At 40.0% G+C, this 19,949-nt stretch overlaps 2 protein-coding genes across 2 annotated transcripts; both read right to left on the bottom strand.

Annotated features, from left to right (window-relative positions):
• Window positions 1-1,105: 1,105 nt before the first annotated feature.
• Window positions 1,106-5,191, bottom strand: dhdh.2 (dihydrodiol dehydrogenase, tandem duplicate 2; the record flags this gene model as incomplete). Its single annotated transcript, XM_080494319.1, has 7 exons — window positions 1,106-1,304; window positions 2,021-2,171; window positions 2,549-2,673; window positions 3,020-3,272; window positions 3,606-3,769; window positions 4,164-4,275; window positions 5,102-5,191. The coding sequence occupies 7 exons, from the start codon at window positions 5,189-5,191 to the stop codon at window positions 1,201-1,203; spliced, it is 999 nt and encodes a 332-aa protein (XP_080350445.1). The 3' UTR covers window positions 1,106-1,200.
• A 10,464-nt stretch (window positions 5,192-15,655) lies between these two features.
• Window positions 15,656-19,711, bottom strand: dhdh.1 (dihydrodiol dehydrogenase, tandem duplicate 1; the record flags this gene model as incomplete). The annotated part of the gene is given in 8 exon segments (XM_080498929.1): window positions 15,656-15,765; window positions 16,936-17,086; window positions 17,291-17,335; window positions 17,339-17,415; window positions 17,915-18,167; window positions 19,181-19,344; window positions 19,414-19,525; window positions 19,622-19,711. Coding segments are annotated over 8 exon segments (1,002 nt in total).
• Window positions 19,712-19,949: the final 238 nt, after the last annotated feature.

Raw genomic sequence — 19,949 nt, 5'->3', positions numbered from 1 at the left:
AAGTGAGCACAACACTTGAACTACTGATGTTTATATATTGGGGAAAGTGCAGCTTGTGCTTTGTGAACTGACCAATACAATGAAGAGCCTCAGACATTTTGGGGAAAAAATAAAGTTTATTAAAACAGTTTTAACTTTATTAAATCACTGAATTAAGACCTGCAGGAAGAATGCAAATGACAGTTTAAAACAATCGTTGGGAAATCCATGTAGTTATGAGGCAAGAGTCACTTTGCAACAGTATAAAAATAAAGAAATTGGAGGAACTTTGTTAAAGTTAAAAGCTCAGATCCCCCTGGTATAAAGGTCAAAGTTTAGCCACTGAACATAACTTATCTTGACAAATTAAGCCAATTTATCTAGTCACAGTAATTGTAATAATGTCATACCAATTTCAAAGAAAATGTCCATTTGTGTCTCGTGATAAAGAGCAGCTGGCATTTAGTCTTCGCACTCACTCATTTAGGTCAGAGGTCGGCAATTTTTAATGCCGCAAGAGTCATTTGGTCCAGTTTCACACTGAACGCAAAAGCCAGAGTCGCACGCTTTTATTTTGACAGTGCCGCGTGCAGACCATGTCCTTCTTCACCGCTGGTTGCCAACTTACAACTAATAAACTTAACTACATGAACTAAGCAACAAAAGCACAACACAACCCAGTTATTAGCAACACTACAAACCTAATATAACCCCCAATACTTACATTTAAAACACGACAAACAGAAACTCCCATAATGCCTTGCAGCTCTACAGAGGCTCAGGGAGCCACAGTGGAGGGACCAAAGAGCCGCATGCGGCTCCGGAGCCGCGGGTTGCCAACCCCTGATTTAGGTTAAATACTGTAATCAGTTTGTCATAAAAAAAAAAAAAAAACATTACGTTTTCAGTTACTACAAAGCCATAAGTCATTCACACCACTTAGCCAGTGGATTGCAAGACCTCCAGTATCGTAATTTCCACAATGGAAACTCACATTCTTTTTGAAACATTTTGCATTAAGGTTTTAAAATGTTGCAGAAATTAAGAGTCAGACATGAGGCTACTCAAGTATAAGAAGACCAAGAAGTCAAATCTGTCTATAAGAATAAACTTTATTCATCTCTTCAATGTTTTGTTGTACAAATGGACAATAAAAACTTTTTTTTTTTATTGTAGCAGTTTTGTCAAGGGGCATTCTGAGCTGATTCTTAACATTTTCTGTTAGTCCTGACTGTAGAATGATCCGATCTGCCTGCGAATCTCATCCTCCACCTCAGCCAGAAGAGAAGAATCAGCGTGGGACATCACTTTGCTCTCTTTCAGCCCTGCAGGACAGAAAAAGGAGAAAAATGCACTCAAATGTCTGCTGGAAAAAGCTGTTGAGACGCCAGTGTGGCTGATGCCACCTTGTGGTAAATGTGCACATTGCACACAAGGTGCAACGTGCATGCACACACCTTGTGTGTGCACAACATGTCGCGAAATCTTAAAACAGTTCCATATGTTAATACAAATACAGTACTGTGCAAAAGTGTGGAAACATATTACGATCACAGTGTATGAGTGACTCTAAACATTACATCAGAGGCCAATAATACAACTATAAAAATAATAAGAGCCATTTTCATTTCAAGCTAGATTTCAACTGTCAATCAACGACCTGTAGTTGGTAAAGTGGTTCACATCATATAAAATATGCAGCATGCGTTAAATTAAACTGCAGGAGAGGAATAAAACAGGACTAGAAATACATCTGTACAATACACAAAAATACAAATCCGTGAAAATCTCCACAAATACATGAAAAAAAGAAAAACCCAATACAAATAAGTGTTGAGGTTAAATCTGAAAAGAGTCAAAAATACTGCAAATTTCATGGCTTATTTTTTTCCTTATTTTTTTGTAATTAGTGATAAGAAAAGGAGCCATTGACAGTTTTAAATCAATCCTCCTCCATCTACCTCACACTCCTAATATTTGCACAGTACTGCATACACTCACACACACTGAACTCTCTAAATGATGCTGAAGTTCACGGTACCTGAGAGCAAACACTGCCGGACCTCCTCCGCCTGGTAGCGCATCCCGGTGCTGCTGGTGAAGTTCAGCGGCATGCCGGGCTCCGGCAGTGGGTACTCCGTCCTCTTCCCATTCACCTCCAACGCAGTGGGGCACCACATGGTGCTGGGGATCTGAAAACAAACACATGATTGAGATAGATACATACGTGAAGTGCACATAATTGATTTGCACGGTAAATCATTTCCGAACCATTCACTTGACCAGCCACACTGATCCGCCAGATCACCATCTTTCTACACACACAGTTCAGACCCACTCCGAAATGCAACCCACTACTGTCCGATCAGAAACCACCTTCACCCTCTGAGGTCGGTTCAGCGAAAATAAATCCTCCATCGGATCAGACCACACTGGCCAGCATTCACTCCCCACACAGCTCAGATCATCAGTGCCGTTCATCTCAGCAGCCACATTGTTAAGGCTGATCAGTGTAAATGCTCACACTCGTATCTGAGACTCACCATACGTCCCTCCTTTCTTTACTTACACGGACGCTGCCTTTTGTTCCCACTACGAGAGCCTCGTTGGGCATCACGACACGAGAGGAGCAGGTGAACGTGGCCATCCTGTCCTTGGAGAACTTCATGGTGACGACCACAGTCTCATCCACTCCTGCAGCAGCAGGATATTTGACACAAAAGATATAAAACATGATGAATGTTGTTTCAAGGAAGGATTGAAAGCTGCACATCAATAAGAGTTGGATTTGAACCGTTATTGTAACACACAGCAATACCAGATTAGGGGTGGAGTCTCACGACAGGCTAGAAATACTGTTGTCTGGCAGAATTGTAATTCTATGATGTGTCCAGGTCTTTTCTTTCCCCAGCCCAACATTTTGATTTAATGTCCATCAAATTGAACGTGAACAAATATATTTCATGATATAGCAAAACTTCTACTTTTATTACGCCACACGGACTTCTGATGTTGGAAGTCTTCTACTATATTTCTTAACCGTTCTCCAGAAGGACCCCGCTGGCTTGGACGCTCTCCGGTTTGTCCCCGTTGAACACCATGAGGATGAACTGCAGGCAGTAAATGCCGAGGTCCAGTACCACTCCTCCGCCCAGCTCCTTCTGTGTGGTTCTAGCGATGTTCAACAGCGACTGTCCAAACTCCACTCGGACCATCCTCACGTCGCCCAGCGCCTCCTGCTCCAGCAGCCGTCTGATCTCCACCGAGGCCGGGAAGAAGCGGGTCCAGACAGCCTGAATCAAAAGGGCAAAACAGGTACGAGCTGGGTTTTGTGATGCAGATCGACTCACTCGGGTGTTTTCTTTGTGTTATCGATGAATTCTTAATTACATTTTTTCTATTCTAATCTGCTATACAAAGACTATTAGACTCAGAAACGCCGCAAAGACCAGCCCCATCCACTTCCTTTACTCACATCAATACACATCCAGTTGTGTGCAATCAGACATCTGCATATATGATGTGTGTGTTTAGCTTTTCAAAGATTGTGTAAAGAAATGATCTTCACCTGAGGCTGGTTGTCCAGGAGTAAACTGAAAAAAGGCAGACGTCTCTTCAATGTTTACCTCCATTAGGAACACGTTGTTGTCCTTGGCGGAGGCCAGGATCTGCTGCGCCTCCTTACTGTTCATGGCCAGCGGCTTCTCACACAGCACGCTCTTCTTGGCACTGGTGAACATCAGACACGTCTTCAGGTGGTGGGGGTGGATCACACCGATGTAAACCACATCTATAAATGTATAAAAAGTATATCTGAGTGTAAAAATAATTAGCAAAACAATAGACTTTTCATTGATAATTGTGCCCTTACACGAGACTCCAGATAACTTTTAGTTGCGTGTGAAAAGGATTTCAGTACTGTGTTTAGTACTTGCATATGTAAATGGTGAAAAGTATCATTGTTCTCCATGGAGGAGTTTGTTATTTCAGCGCTCGTTACATGGTAGTCCCAAATAGAAACGTATGCATGTCTCTGAATGCCATATTAATCAGTTCACAACAGGTTAACGTGACAAATAAAGTGCAGAATATACCGTTACGGGGTCAAATGGGATGGTAGTGTGTCAGTTCTCTCTTTAGTAATAACTTTAATTCTGAATCACAAAGAACAAGCAGAAACTGACCGATATTTGGATCCTTGGCCAGCTCCTCATAGCCGCCGTAGGCTTGGGGGATGTTGTGTTTTTTGGCAAACTGCTGAGCATCTTCGAGCTTTCGAGCTGCCACTGCCACGACCTGCGGAAAGAATTAAAAGACAGAAAAATGAAATGAAGACTAAATGCATTTGTAAAATAAGTTATCATGAATATAACCAGTTGAGGCAGGCAGTTGCAGATTGTATTTAGAAACATACCCATCTGTCTCCAAACAGTATAAGTTATCTCATTGCCAATAGATCGCAACAATAAATACCAACAGACATATGTATTGCAAAACCTGTGCAAAAGGCTAAAATCAGTCAATATTTGCTGCTTAGTGTTCCAAGTACCTGCAAAGTGTAATGCAAATTTCAGGTTTAGTGCATGACCCAGTTTAGTTTCACTTCATATCTCACATTATGAAATATGAAGTGACTATAAAAACTCGGACCTTGAGACAATCCTAGAAACAAGGCAGCAGGAACTGCATATTTAAGGTTTTTAAATAATTTCCACTAAGAAACACACAAAAAACAATACGGAAAATGAGTGACATCGGCCGTTTTCATTTCCATTTTGTTCCTCTATATTTGGTCCACATAGATCCTGATATGTTTCATTAAAAAATAAGAAAACATCCTCTTCCGCGCTCATGTTTTGTTCCACTTCAGCCTCATTCACTTCCTCGCGATAAATCAAACCAGACGGAGCTCTTCTATGATTCGCTGGTTTTGGTTTCCGTCATAACCTTAAACCAATCAGAGGCCGGATAAAGGATGGAAGACCCGCCCATTTGTCCTGCACCGGTTGAACTTAGTGTTCGCGTTACAATGTTTGACTGTCTGCAGAAACGAAGCAAATGATCCCGACTGAACACCGAAGAACGAGCGAATTCAAGTCTCTGTCTCTACTGAGCGTTTCACCTGGTGGTGCTCAGGTGGGAGAGTCCTCAGGGCCACAGTGAAGTCGTGACTGATCTTCCCCGCGCCGCAGATCGCCCACCTGGTCGCCATTGTTGGACACGTGATTGTAGCCTTCTGCCACGAGGGGGCGCACACGTCATTAATATTGACTGGGACTTCTTTTTAAAATAAAACATTTAACCTAAAATTTACGTTATTCCCACTTCTATGAATTACATACATGCATGCATACATACATACATACATACAGTGGGTTTTTTTTAAAACAAGGTGAAGTAATGGAACAAATTAAATAATATATCACACAATTCATTTAATAGACAAATCTGTGTTTATATTTAATGTATACCATTTTCTGTTGAGAGAAAGGTGTTTCTTCGTCATTTAGAATATATGTATAAAAGACTACAGGGGTAAAGATGGCTTTGCTTCTCAAGTTTCAAAGTTTCAATGTTTATTGTCATATGCACGTCAGAAAAACTTTCTCCTTACAATGAATTTCTGTTTCTGCTGTCGCCAGAGAATGCCAGCAGTAAAACAGCATATAAAAGAAAACAGTACAAGGTCAGTAAAAACTACGTACAATATGTGAACAATAGTAGTGCAAAAATAGGTCTGTATATAAATATGAGTAAGAATACAGAGTAATAAGAAGTAGCATAAATGGTGTACAATCAATTGTGTGTCAAGGCAACATTATTAAAACTTGAAACCAGGGGTAAACATTTGCTTCTCCAGTGCATTGATGAAAAATTCAGCTCTAGAAAATACAAATATAACCTTGAGACATGTTCGGCTTGTAATAAAATGTAAAAGCAAAAAAAAAAAAAAGATTGCAGAGTTATGAAAACGTCTCAATATATTAAGTAATATTTGTGCAAAATGAACAAAACTCGGACCTCTGTAGACAAGAGTTAATAAATTATGTTATACTTTGTATTTTACAATCTCCTATCTTCTGTATTCACACAGAGGGGAGCACGCTATTGTAATCACACTACTTTGTATTTTATTATGCTTTATGTTTACTGCTGACTAATGATGTGACCTGTTGGCTGCATTAGAACTGTAATTTCCTTTCAGACTGATAATTAATGGATACCCTTTTACCTAACATTAAAAGTTTGTTCATCTGTAAAGCATTTTAACATATCTCACTTGGATTTGTATGCATGTTGTGTGGCATGATGAAATATCCTTTTTTAAAAGCTGTATTACATAAAAACTAGAGTTGTGTCTCATCAAACATTTATTCAGAGAAGGTTTTTTGCAGATTTTTACAGATTGTACTCTGTGTACATGTGAAGATGAAACACAAACAACTAAATGAGTGATGCTCTTTACAGACTCATAAAGGCCTTTCTGTGTCCAAACCTTGGAAATCTGACAATGCAACCGATTTGGGAACACTTGCACGCATGTACAAAGTCCCACATCACTTAAAAATGTGCAGACCAGAACCTACGTACGTGCAACATACACTTACTAAACAAACAGAAAAAAACAAACAAATAAACAAATAATCAAATAATCAAATAAACAAATAAAAAAGGAGAAAAATGCACTCAAATGTCTGCTGGAAAAAGCTGTAGAGACGCCAGTGTGGCTGATGCCACCTTGTGGTAAATGTGTGCATAACATGTCGCGAAATCTTAAAACAGTTCCATATGTTAATACAAATACAGTACTGTGCAAAAGTGCAGAAACATATTACGATCACAGTGTGTGAGTGACTCTAAACATCATACATCAGAGGCCAATAATACAACTATAAATATAATAAGAGCCTTTTTCATTTCAAGCTAGACTTTAACTGTCAATCAACGACCTGTAGTTGGTAAAGTGCTTCACATCATATAAAACATGCAGCATGCGTTAAATTAAACTGCAGGAGAGGAATAAAACAGGACTAGAAATACATCTGTACAATACACAAAAACACAAATCCGTGAAAATCTCATACAAATCTCCACAAATACATGAAATTAAAAAAAGAAAAACCTAATACAAATAAGCGTTGGAGTTAAATCTGAAAAGAGTCAAAAATACTGCAAATTTCATGGCTTATTTTTTGTATTTTGCAATGTTTGTATTTAGTGATAAGAAAAGGAGCCATTGACAGTTTTAAATCAATCCTCCTCCATCTACCTCACACTCCTAATATTTGCACAGTACTGCATACACTCACACACACTGAACTCTCTAAATGATGCTGAAGTTCACGGTACCTGAGAGCAAACACTGCCGGACCTCCTCCGCCTGGTAGCGCATCCCGGTGCTGCTGGTGAAGTTCAGCGGCATGCCGGGCTCCGGCAGTGGGTACTCCGTCCTTTTCCCATTCACCTCCAACGCAGTGGGGCACCACATGGTGCTGGGGATCTGAAAACAAACACATGATTGATATATATATATATATATATATATATATACACACGTAAAGTGCACATAATTGATTTGCACGCATGTAATTGATTTGCACGCATGTACAAAATCCCACATCACTTAAAAATGTGCAGACCAGAACCTACGTATGTGCAAAAACCTTCTCCTAGCGGCGGGCTGCAAAACTACCCTTCATGTATCCCAAATGCTGTCTAGAGAAATGTTGTAACCTGTCTGTGTTGATGCTAAATGTGACTGAGGTGGGTTTTTTCCCCCCAATTACAGAGTGTGCTCCTCAGAACACAGTCTTTAATCTGCCTTTTTCCCCCCTCCTCTCCTCACCTCATGTGTCCTTCTTTCCCCAAAACTTTCTATGTGAATGTAACTTCGTTGTACCTGTACCTGTACCTGTACCTGTACCTGTACCTGTACAATGACAATAAATGATTCAAATCAAATCAAATCATACACTTACTAAACAAACAGAAAAAAAACAGATCAATAAATAAATAAATAAACAAACAAACAAATAAATAAGTAAATAAATAAATAAATAAATAAATAAATAAATAAATAATAGAGTGTCAAATAAATAAATAAGAGTGTCATTCAAATAATTAAATCAGAGTTTAACTGAACACCCAAAGTTTTACAAATGGGCCTAATCTTTATTATTATTGTTATTATTGTTATTATTGTTATTATTATTATTATTATTATTATTATTATTATTATTATTATTATTATTATTATTATTACATATTGTGGCTAAAATCAAGGGCTCTATTTTTTAGAGTCTGCTCTTTCTGGGGTCTTTCCTTGTGTGATGAGTGATATCGGTGCTCCTTTCCAATACTGATATCTATTGAATCTAATTGATATTGGTAATGATTCTTTTTGCAAAATCCTCTTTGTGTGGGCAGCCTTGAGCTCATGTGGTAAGAGAAAGCAGTCAAAGGTATTTTCTATCATATTATGTCTAATAAAAAGACATTAAAGCAAACAATGTTCTTTCTTATTCTTTATCAAAGTGTTTGGACCAACATTTCAATATAGCAGGTTGAACATACATTATGCAAACGGTTCAGTAAACATCTCTGGCTGCTCATATGCCTTCATCTCTTGTGTGTTTGCTGTCTTTAAATCTCAAATATTTAAGGCAATAACAATAAACATACGATGACAAATCAATTGTTTATTGTAACTATGTGGACATATTTCTGAAATATCAGCTAATTGGTTCTCAGTGGATTCTTTAGTGAAAAACAGAAACAGCAGATGAGAACTTCTTTATAAATACTGAAAGAAAACTGACCACCTCCTGTTCTCCACTTCTTAAAAAGATGCACTTGCACTCCGATCCTGTGGGCTGGAAGGATCCAATATCTGATGTAGCACATGGTCAATACCACACAGTTGAAATATGATCATGAGATTTAAGGATGTTATTATTATTGACATTATAACCAAACCAACATCACGAATCGAAATAGTTAGAATAAACAGACATACTACAGAAATAACTCAACTTTTAACTCTGATTGAAAAAACAAACAGGCATTTATCCATGAAGAAAACCGACTGCAATAAAAAAAAAAAAAAATAGCGATATCGAAACATGAGATTCGATCCCAAAACGGACCCACTGGTATCGGGAGCGTCACCGCTGTTGGTCTCTTTAAACACCGTATGGATGCACGTTTCTTAACTTCACCTTTTACCACCCTTGTGCAGCTGAAAACGACACTGAAGCTTAAAAAAACAAACAAACAAAGCAAAAACCAAAAAAGCAAGCAAGCTGTGTAGTTTTAATACATTTGCACGTTTGTTGTATATCGCGCAGCTCAGCACCTCCAACACCTGGTGCACCATGAGCTGTTCTGCTCATAAAGTCTTCGTGGTTGGTATTGAGGACTGGATCAGGACTAAACGCATCAAATAACTGTTTTAAATCATGATGAAGAAGGGCTGGAAATGGAAAGCACTTCCTGTGAACCTTGCGTTATTACGCAGTACAGAGGTTTACTAAGCGGCAAAAAATAAGTGATTTAAGTCTTTTTAATCTGCAACAATAAAATATTTCTGACTATTCAAATCCATAGGCAATGAAACACATTATTGGATGAATACTGGTTGGAAACCGTTTTCTAAGAAGGTGTGAGAGGTTCTTATATCTTCAACTGGAATACCTGTTACATATATGGTGTATCCATAGTTTATTATTTTGTACAATTATGTCATCTTCAATACATTTACACTACATTTATTTAAAAAAAACCTGAATCTTTTAATGATATAAGTTATTGTCAGAACCCTTACCTATTCAAATCACAGCAGAAGAAACATTTATACTTTATAATTTAAATGTTTTCTGATTTAATTTACATTATGTGGGTGTGGTTGGATCTGTTGTTGAGCAGTGTTTGCTCAAAGGTGCTTCCGCATCATTTCCATGAGCCTGTCTTGACTGACACACTCAATATGTCACACCCAGTCAAACCCCAGCAAGTCAAGATTCTAGATATTGGCTCGTATTAAAGCTGAAGATTTGGCTTCATCACATTGACCGGCTCTGCTGCAATGTTTAGTCCTTGATGGTAAGGCAAGGTGGACAAGTGACACTTTCTTATATAATGTGAAGTGACACACACTCAACACAAGGTGGCATCAGACACAGCAACTTCCCCAGAGTTCACTCTTTGCCAGCACATTTTTGAGTGCATTTTCCTCCCTTCTTCCCTCCTGCAGGGCTGAAGGAGAGCAAAGTCATGTCCCACGCTCACTCTGCTCTGCTGGCCGAGGTCCAAGATGAGATTCGCAGGCAGATCGGATCCGTCTGCAGCCAGGACAAACAGGAAATGTGCAAAATGTGTCTTAATGTATCTTATTAATAAAATAATATCAGAATAATGAATCATTTGGTTGTGTTGTCCACATTTATGCACCATAACATGGAACAGATGATGAAAGAAGAGTAAATAAAGGTCATTTTGATTGAATGGATGGATGGATGATGGATGGATGGATGGATGGATGAATATTGTGTTTTGATGAGAATGATCTCTCATTGCATCAAAAATTTATGTTTGTTCGTATCACAACAGAGTAAATAGAACGCGTTATATTTACAAATAGACTGATACTACTTTTTTCTGTTGGTTTACAGGAATATGGACAAAAAAAGCAGCTTTGAGTCGCTGCACAGTGAATCCTTGAACACAACCTTGATTTACATATGCTCCTACTATATTATATCAATTCAATCATGTGTAGAGCCTTTGAGGGGCTCGTCTGCCAAATAAAAACAACCCCTCATTGAGGTTTATTCAACATTCCTCTTATTGGGAATGTTATTTTGATTTTGCCAGCCATTGTAATTATATATTCCAAGAATGGGTTTAAATAAATCACACATATGAACTCTCATGCTTCTGGTCTCAAGTCAGTATTTTTAAATATCTATATACAATTTAAACTTGTTTTCTGTATTTCAGTCAAAGGGAAACATCAATTTAAAGCTAAATATATATCTGCTTCTATTTACTTGACGGTAGAAGGACCTGGAGCAACAGGACATTTTTTCCATAGCCAAGAAATTAACTTTTTAAAGTTTTATGGTATTTGAGTCTTGAAATTCCTATTTATTGTTTTATGAGTACCACTCCAGTATTGGTTTGGTTTAGAATATATGGAAGTGACTTTCCTCTCTTGCACTACTCAAACAAACCAAAACAGTGTTTTAATTTTTTCTTTCTTGATGAAGAAACAAATCATATTTTCCCAATGTTTCTCTGAGCTTGAAGACCTTTTAGAACTACAAGCATCTTCAAACAGTTTAATTCATGTTTCTTTCTCACACTTTTCTTTTAAAACATGTTTTCCTCCTTTGTGGTTTAATAAAGTACATTGTGCAGTCTTGTAGTAGCTTTTATTCACAGTTGAGCTTGTGGCTGAGTTCACTTTTATAATACAAATTGTGATTTTGCGGATGAGAGACTTGTATTTTAGTGTGCTTGGTTAACAACAGAAAAAACAACAACATTCTTTTGTTTGCTGCAGCAGTTAAAATCTTGATTATGACGTCTCTGCTTCTTAATTCCAAAATGCACAAAAATGCAAACATTTTGAAGATTAAGTATGTTTTGCTGCTGCCAGAAAAATGTTGTTTGGTAGGAGCAGGATCCGTTTTGTTTGTTGAATTGGAAGATGCCTGTCCTTTACTGTAGCCCTGTAGTCTTCACTGTGTCCAGGTAACTGAGGATCAGCTTCCAGAAATAGTGTTGTAAGAGTTAAGACAGTGTCATTTCAATGCCGTTCTCGCAGCCATAAATCCTTTTCACGCGATCATTCACTGAGCAAAACATCAGTGAGGCCGAGTTCACTCAAGATGCTCCTGTAGGATTTATTGTTTGAACTCCAGCCTCAAGGCCGACTCAGAACACCAGCTGCACATCACAACCCCCTTTACATTTAATGACTTCTTACACTTCTTGAAGCAGGATAGACTGATGAAGACACCTGCTACACATCAGCAACATATAAAACTGAGCAGTTTTATACACACACACACACACACACACACACACACACACACACACACACACACACACACACACACACACACACACACACACACACACACACACACACACACACACACACACACACACACACACACACACACACACACACACACACACACACTTGCTTACTCATGCCTGTAAGTCCAGTGAGTGATTTCGCGGTGGCAGTTTGGACGACGTCCAAATACAAGGAAATGTCAAGTTCTTCCTGAAACATCTGATAAACACAAACACAGCCGACCTACTTTCTCAGCACTTCAGGAGAAGTTGTAAAAGAGAATAAAACACATACGTAAAAAGGGTGAGTTATCAATTGCATTTGTCGTTGTCTATGAATGTATTTATGAGGACAAACTGCACCTTTGCCGAGTGCATTAGTCAGCAGTGGATATCAAAGCAATTAAAAATAAAAAGTAGTGTGATTACAGGGAAAGAGCTCTGCTCTGTGAGAACAAAGACAATTATAAAAATGAAAGGCTTTTCTTCTTATCTTACAGAGATAGCAGTGTTGTTCAGATAGCATCGGCATGAGGTCATAGTTACTCTACAAAGACAATTAATCTCAATCACTGTTCTTATATTTGCAGGCAAAATGCAGTTTGAGGGGTGATGATACAGGAAGTGTGTGCGATGTGTCAGTTTCCTTGAGTGAAACACATGTGAACGTGAATGCATGTGGTGTTTGAATAAAAGGAACGTCCCTTCATGAATCCTTGGATGGTACAAGCGAGCGTCCAGGTACATGTTATGGCAACACTGATGAATGGCAACACATGTTTACTGTAAACCACTACCATTCATACTGAAATGCTCCAACCTGTTTTTATTATATGGAGACCTGCAGAGCTTAAGGAATTATCTGCGAAGTTATATAAAGCTCAGAGATTAAATAATTCACTTAAAAACTGTGAGATTTGTGAAATATATTCAAATGATTAGAATAACAAACTTCTTTCATTTGTTCTGATTAGTAATAAAGCCTCTAATCTTGGCAGGTTGGTTTTGCCTCAGTACGAAATCAGTCTATTTCATTTATACACGGGACTGGAACGTGTTATTGATGATTTACTGTACAGGTAGCAGTGGCTGTTATCTTTCAGCAGGGGGCAGTATAGCCTAAATGTTGACAGTGGTGTGTTTTCTAACGTCACAAATACAGTTCAGATTATGTAATATCATAAGAACAGCAACAATCGAACGTGTTGGATAATGGATATCACACAGAACATCGAAATGCTTCAGAAGCCAGTGAGAAACATGAGACGGGAAAAGATTTGCATAAGAACACGTCTGCACACATATTTACATGTGCAGATTCTTTCTCACACACACACACACACACACACACACACACACACACACACACACACACACACACACACACACACACACACACACACACACACACACACACACACACACACACACACACACACATTCAGCCAAATATATTTAAATGCGAGTGTACTGTCAGTAAAGTATTAAAACCACATTGATAAAAGCCAGAGTCCAAAATAGACATGCATCCTATCTAAAACATCCAGGAAAACATAAACGTCTATGTAAATATACCAAAGTGTAACGTATACCAAAGAGTAAAATCCTAGAGAATTATAATATGATAGAAATGTTCAACTAAACTGTGAAGAAATAGGCATAAATAAAGGACAACCCAAAATTAAAATAATAAAAATGAAATTGATGGGAGAAAAAATACTTTGATCAAGTTAAATTATTTCATTGCATAATTAAAATGTGCAGTTATCTGTTTAAAGATAGAGGTTATAATCCATTTGGAATATAGTTCTAAGAAAATTTATGGATGAAAATATTCTATAACCTTCAAGTGTATTGATGAATTAGTGACTTATTTTCTCACAGAAAATATCAAAACCCTGCCAAATATGTTGGTCTTGAAAAGACTAAAACACAAAGGGGAAACTGGAGATTTCTAGTGTTTGTCAGGTAAATATATGACATGGATGTCGTCACATTTGTGCAAGTTGAGTAAAACGGTGACGTCTGTGAGAGAAGAGTAAACAAAGAGTGTTATAATTTGTGTTTTATAATCTCTTATCTTCTGTATTCCCACAGAGGGGAGCTCTCCACCTGTAGTCACACTACTTTTTTTTCTCTTTATGTTTACTGCTGACTAATGATGTGAACTTTTCTCTGACCTGGAACTTTAATTTCCCTTCAGACTGATCTATAATCTAATCCAATAATTAAAATTACTGAAGGTTTCTGTATTTTCACCATATCTCAATTTTAACACCCGCATGTGTTTTGAATGAGATGATGTATGAATTAATTGTTGGTGTTTCTTTTCATTCTTTTTTCTTTAAATCGAAACTGGAGTCATAACTCATTGTCATTTTGATTCATAAAAGGTTTTTTTTGTGTTAATCACAGGTCAGAGGTCATCCAGCTCCCTTGGTTGTGGTAAGAGGTGACCGTTACAGGAACCTGGTGGGTCTCATATTCATCACTGTCTAGTTTGAGGCTGAACGGTCCATTTAGTGCACGTCTCTCCTAACCACAGGTAATGCAGCAGGTTAAGTTAAAAGCACAGGGTGTCCAGAAAGAAATTACAATGCAAGCCTTCGTCATTAATCAAGCAAAAATAACTGAAGTAAGATGATGTTGCTGCATCAAAATTTGCCACTTTGCATTCATGGATTGTACCCAGTGTCAATGAAATGTCCAGTATTGCCAGCCCAGTATTAAATGAGCCATGCTCTTTGCTGACTCACAAAGGCCTTTCCGTGTCCTAACCTTGAAAAGCAGACACTGCAACCTATTTTGGAATCTATTTGTGCACCGCTGCGAGGGTCAGACATGACAGAACACTTCGATTCAGATGTGCCACTCCAAGTCTGTTCTCCTCTCCAGCGGATGATGTTCGAAAAGAATCGTGGCTTTCACGATCAGTTCTTTATTGGATTCATCAATCACACACTTCGCAGTGACAGCTGGGTTTGTTTTTAAAGGTCCAGGACTTCATTACAGGACACACACACACACACACACACACACACACACACACACACACACACACACACACACACACACACACACACACACACACACACACACACACACACACACACACACACACACACACACACACACACACACCCGCAACTTGGTTTATTTACACCCTGATTTATCAGACATGTTTTCAATTTCATACTTTAATCTGTGAAACACAAGTGTATCATATTCAGGGTGTGTGTCATGTATTTTAGGCTCTTGGGGGTGTACAAATAGCAAATTTCTCACACACACACACACACACACACACACACACACACACACACACACACACACACACACACACACACACACACACACACACACACACACACACACACACACACACACACACAATTTAGACGTTCCTTTAATTTACTGGTTCTTTAATTCAGTGGCGAGAGAAGTCACAGTTGCCTCAGAGATGCGGCAGCAGCTCAGGCTTTGTCACACAGTGTCACGAGTGATCTGCTCATCCCAGAAATCCACAGCCTGCCTCCAGCAGCTCCCTCTGCTCTATCGAGTGGGTTTAGGTCAGGTGAAAGAGGCTGTGATGTCACTGCCTGTCCTGGCTGAAGACGACTCCCACCTGCTTCCTGATCTCATCCATGATCTCGGTCAGTAAGATGGAATCAGCCAGAGGCATCCGCGGGCTCTCCTTCAGTCCTGCAAAAACAAGAAAGGTTCAGCAGGAGAATCAGACCAAAGGACAGACGCCTGTTAAATTATGTGCATATTCATACGCAGGCATAAGCAGAGATGCATGGATTATGTAAATGACTATAAGTAGCAAGCCCAATAGTAGTGTAATACTATACGGGCTAGAGGACATTTCAAGGACTGATAACAACAGCGATCCAATCTGATGAGTGCATCATTAAAAGCCTCTGAGAAGCTGCAACCGCAGTGTTTTACATGAGGAGCATGATTTAAACTGTGGTTTGGGCTCTTAAAAGAAATTAATCTCTTCAAATACAAAAGCAGTTGACATTTTGTTTATTCAGTCCACCAGAGCAGGAGCACGCCACAAATGTCTCGTCTTTTAAGGCCAAGATCAAGAATGAGAATGAAAACAGGGACCCCCTCTGGGTGATGGCTTGAGGGGGGGATTATTATTTATGTTTTATCTTTCGAGAATAAATCACGATATAAGGTTCTCCTCGTAGCAAGGTTATTGGCCTTTCTGTGTGGAGTTTTGTTTTGTCTCTATTCAGGCACGGTAGTCCTGTTTGTTTCCTCTCATACTCCAGAAACATGCCTGTGTGGTCAACCGATAACCCTCAATTGTTAAAGACTGTGTCTCTCTGTGCTGGACTTGTGATGGCTTGATTCTTCTCGCACCAGCACCCATGCAGAACTGAATACACTGGTATAGAAGACGCAACTGTAAGTTGAATGTAAAAGCAATAAAAGTCAATTGTAACAGTTGTGGTAGTCGCAGAATATTGAGACTTATTAGATTGTCTGACAAGTAGGAGAAAAGTGAGACTTCTCCTAGGATACCTTTAACAATCTCATATTAATGTGTAATGTGAGAAACAGGACAAAGTACAGCATCTAGTCCAAGTGACATACAACAGCATGTGAGTTGGGTTCAGGGTTTGACAGGAGCTGGGAGCCATCCCTCAAAACTTTCTAAAGCCCTGCATTGAAGGGACTCATTACACCATCTGGTGGTGTAAAATGGTATTACTCTATCGGTTTTAAGCCATTACAAGGTGGGTTTGGTAAATTCACCTGCAGCACAACTCACTTTGCAATTAGATGAAAACAGTCAAATTGTTCAAATATGTTCATTACTCTAATTAAAAACAACAAAGGTAATATAAATGCTACCTTTAAGCAGACACTGCCTCACTTCCTCCGCCTCGTAACGAAGTCCGGTGCTGTTGGTGAAATTGAGCGGGAGGCACGGTTCAGGCAGAGGGTGCTCCATTTTCTTGTTGTTGACCACCAGTGTGGTGGGGCAGTGCATGGGGCCCAAGACCTGAAGGTCAAATATATAACATTTCATTTAATTGTGTGTCCAGTGCTTTAGTTTGTGCATCATCACGAGGCAAGTGTGAATCTCTGAACGAATGTCTGAGTTTAGCTAAATGTTAAAGCAATTATCAGTGAGCTCGGTCTCCACATGTCTCTATCATTTCTTTAATTAACTAAAGTGTTCCTGGGCAGGACTGGCAGGTCGTACTTGAATGGAGCCCTTGGTGCCGCTGATGGAGGCGTCGTTTGGGAGTCAAGCTGCAATTGAAAAGGTACAGAAGGCAATCCTCTTCCTGGAGAATTTCATCACCACGACCATTGACTCATCCACTCCTGCAAAACATGTGACGTATTAAACCGGAGCACAAGTGGAGGGATGAAAATTAATGAAATCTAATGTGCTGTTTTTGATCAGGTCAAATCATTTACATTTTAAAATCCTGGTCCAGTTTTGATTTTGTGACTGAATTCTTAAAATAGTCAACCCCTGCAATTTGGATCTGTTTTTAATTCTTGTGTAGGCTTTACTCTATTACTGTGCCCTATGGATGGTTGATTTGGATTAATATGACACATTAGTAATAAATAGTCTTGAAATGTCCACCCAGGTGTTTAAATCCCAACAGTTTATTCAAATAATAAAAGCCAGTCGTGTCTTCTCCCAATGTCACACCAGGGATTCTCCTTTTTATCCTTTTTTTCCCCTCCCTTCCTGTTTCTTTTTATAGCGATGAGCTCAACGTCCAGTTTGTGATCACTGACTCATGCTGCACGGTTAATGATACTAATCTGCATGCCGCCCCTGCTGCGTGACCTGCGTGCTGAATCATACCTGAATCGAGGAGCACTCCCGTGGCCTGGATAGACTCTGGCCTCTCGCCGTTGAACACCATCAGCACAAACTGCAGGCAGTACAGCCCGATGTCAAGCAGGGCTCCTCCTCCCAGCTCCTTCTCCACCGAGCGGGGAATGTGGAGCTGGGGAGAGCCGAAGTAGGCCTTCACCAGCTTGACCTCCCCCACCGCCTCCTCCGCCAGCAGCCGGCGCACCTCGGCGTGCACGGGGAAACAGCGGGACCAGATGGCCTGCGAGGGGCAAAAACACACAGCCCAGTACTGCGACGGAATCAAACGCTAAAGTTTCACCTGAGCAGGAGTTCAGTACCGCAGAGCCTCGCTTACATGCCTCATGTGGTAGATGTGAACCATGAACTGTGACTCTTCCCTGGACTCCTGAGCACTGCATCCTTACATGAGGATTAAAATGTATACACGCACAGGTGTACTACACAACTGAATGCAATCAGTTGAAGCACCAGTGAGGTAGTCTAAACACCTGGAAGTATTTGCAGTTTGAATGTTTTTGAGACAGCATACATCGTTATTTGGCAGAAATACAAGCAGGCATGGGCTTTATTAGTGAGATCTGGGATTAGTGATGGGATTTGTCGATTATTCCTACTGTTTGAAAAGGACACCGGCTTCTCCGTAACTCCACCATCACTACAGTGAGGCTTAACATACATTGTGCTCAGTTATTTTAGTCTTAAAGCTGCCGCATCCATCCACTATCTTATTATTTGAATTCACATGTTAGATGCTGCTTGTTTCCTGTGCCAATAAGTCCAAATGTAAGCATAACATGTGGTTTTGAGTAACAGACAGGAAGAAGTTGTGTCTTTGTCAGCAGAAACAACTTTTCTGGAGTTGTGCCGTCACGAAAGTGCACACACGATTTAACATAACAAACAACTTAACAATGAGTGATCACAAGAGGTGCTCGTAGGCAGTTTTTGCAGCCTTCATGCAGAGCCAGGCAAGCTGCTTTTGCTTGTTTTCAGTCCTTCTGCTATGCGTAGCTTCGCAGGGGCTGGCCACGGACGCATAGTTACTACATAAATATCAACATGGTATCAATTATCTCATCTATTTCTCTGCAGGAAGACAAATAAAACAAGGCTGCTGTTTGACTACTTTCACACCATGCTACTTCAATGCTATAAAAATATTTTATGTGATCTATTAACTTCATCCAGGCGTCACTTTTAAGGCCCCGGGACAACGACCTAAATAAAATCACCTCATCCTTTCACCCTTACCTCCATCAGGAAGACGTTGTTTTTCCTGGCCGCGGCGACAAGATCGTTCACCTGCCTGGAGTTCATAGCGAAGGGTTTCTCGCACAGTACGTTCTTCCCAGCATTGAGGAACAGCAGACCCACTCGCCAGTGTTCCGTGTGCAGCACCCCGACGTACACGATGTCTGTGGGGACACGGGTTCTTCAAACAGCAGTACCGCACACGCCATTATCAGTGATGCCTCTCAACTCACCAACGTCTGGGTCTTTAGCCAGCTCCTCATAGCTGCCATAAGCCTTTGGAATGCCGTGTTTCTTGCCGAAATCTCTGGCACGCTCCAAACTCCTTGATGCAATGACCGCTATCTGCACAAATAAGCACGAACCCACACACCCCAACATCGGTGCAATTAATACGCTCCGTGTGACAATATAGATGCTGTGGCTGTTTGTATTGAGTACCTGGTGATCTCCAGGAGGCAGAGTCTTCATGGCCACGCTGAAGTCGTGGCTTATCTTCCCCGCACCGCAGAGTCCCCACCGAGTTGCCATGTTGAATGGAATGGAAAGTGACAAATGAGTGGATTGTGTTGCTTTGGCAAAGGTCTGAGCTGGTAGCGAGTTGTGACCTTGGACGAGGTTGCACGTTCAGGGGAAGAAACCCGCTAAACTGTCATGCCTCAGAGCCAGCGGCTAGAAAGGCTCCTGCATTTATATGCCGGGGAGGCACAATATGTCACCTTCTTCGTGCTCCCACCCCGAGGTAGAGGCTGCGACACACACACACACA

Source organism: Blennius ocellaris (assembly GCF_963422515.1).
Source record: "Blennius ocellaris genome assembly, chromosome: 1".
Classification (NCBI taxonomy): domain Eukaryota; kingdom Metazoa; phylum Chordata; class Actinopteri; order Blenniiformes; family Blenniidae; genus Blennius; species Blennius ocellaris.
The sequence above is the reverse complement of the archived record's forward strand: the minus strand, read 5'-3'. Positions and strand labels throughout refer to the sequence as shown.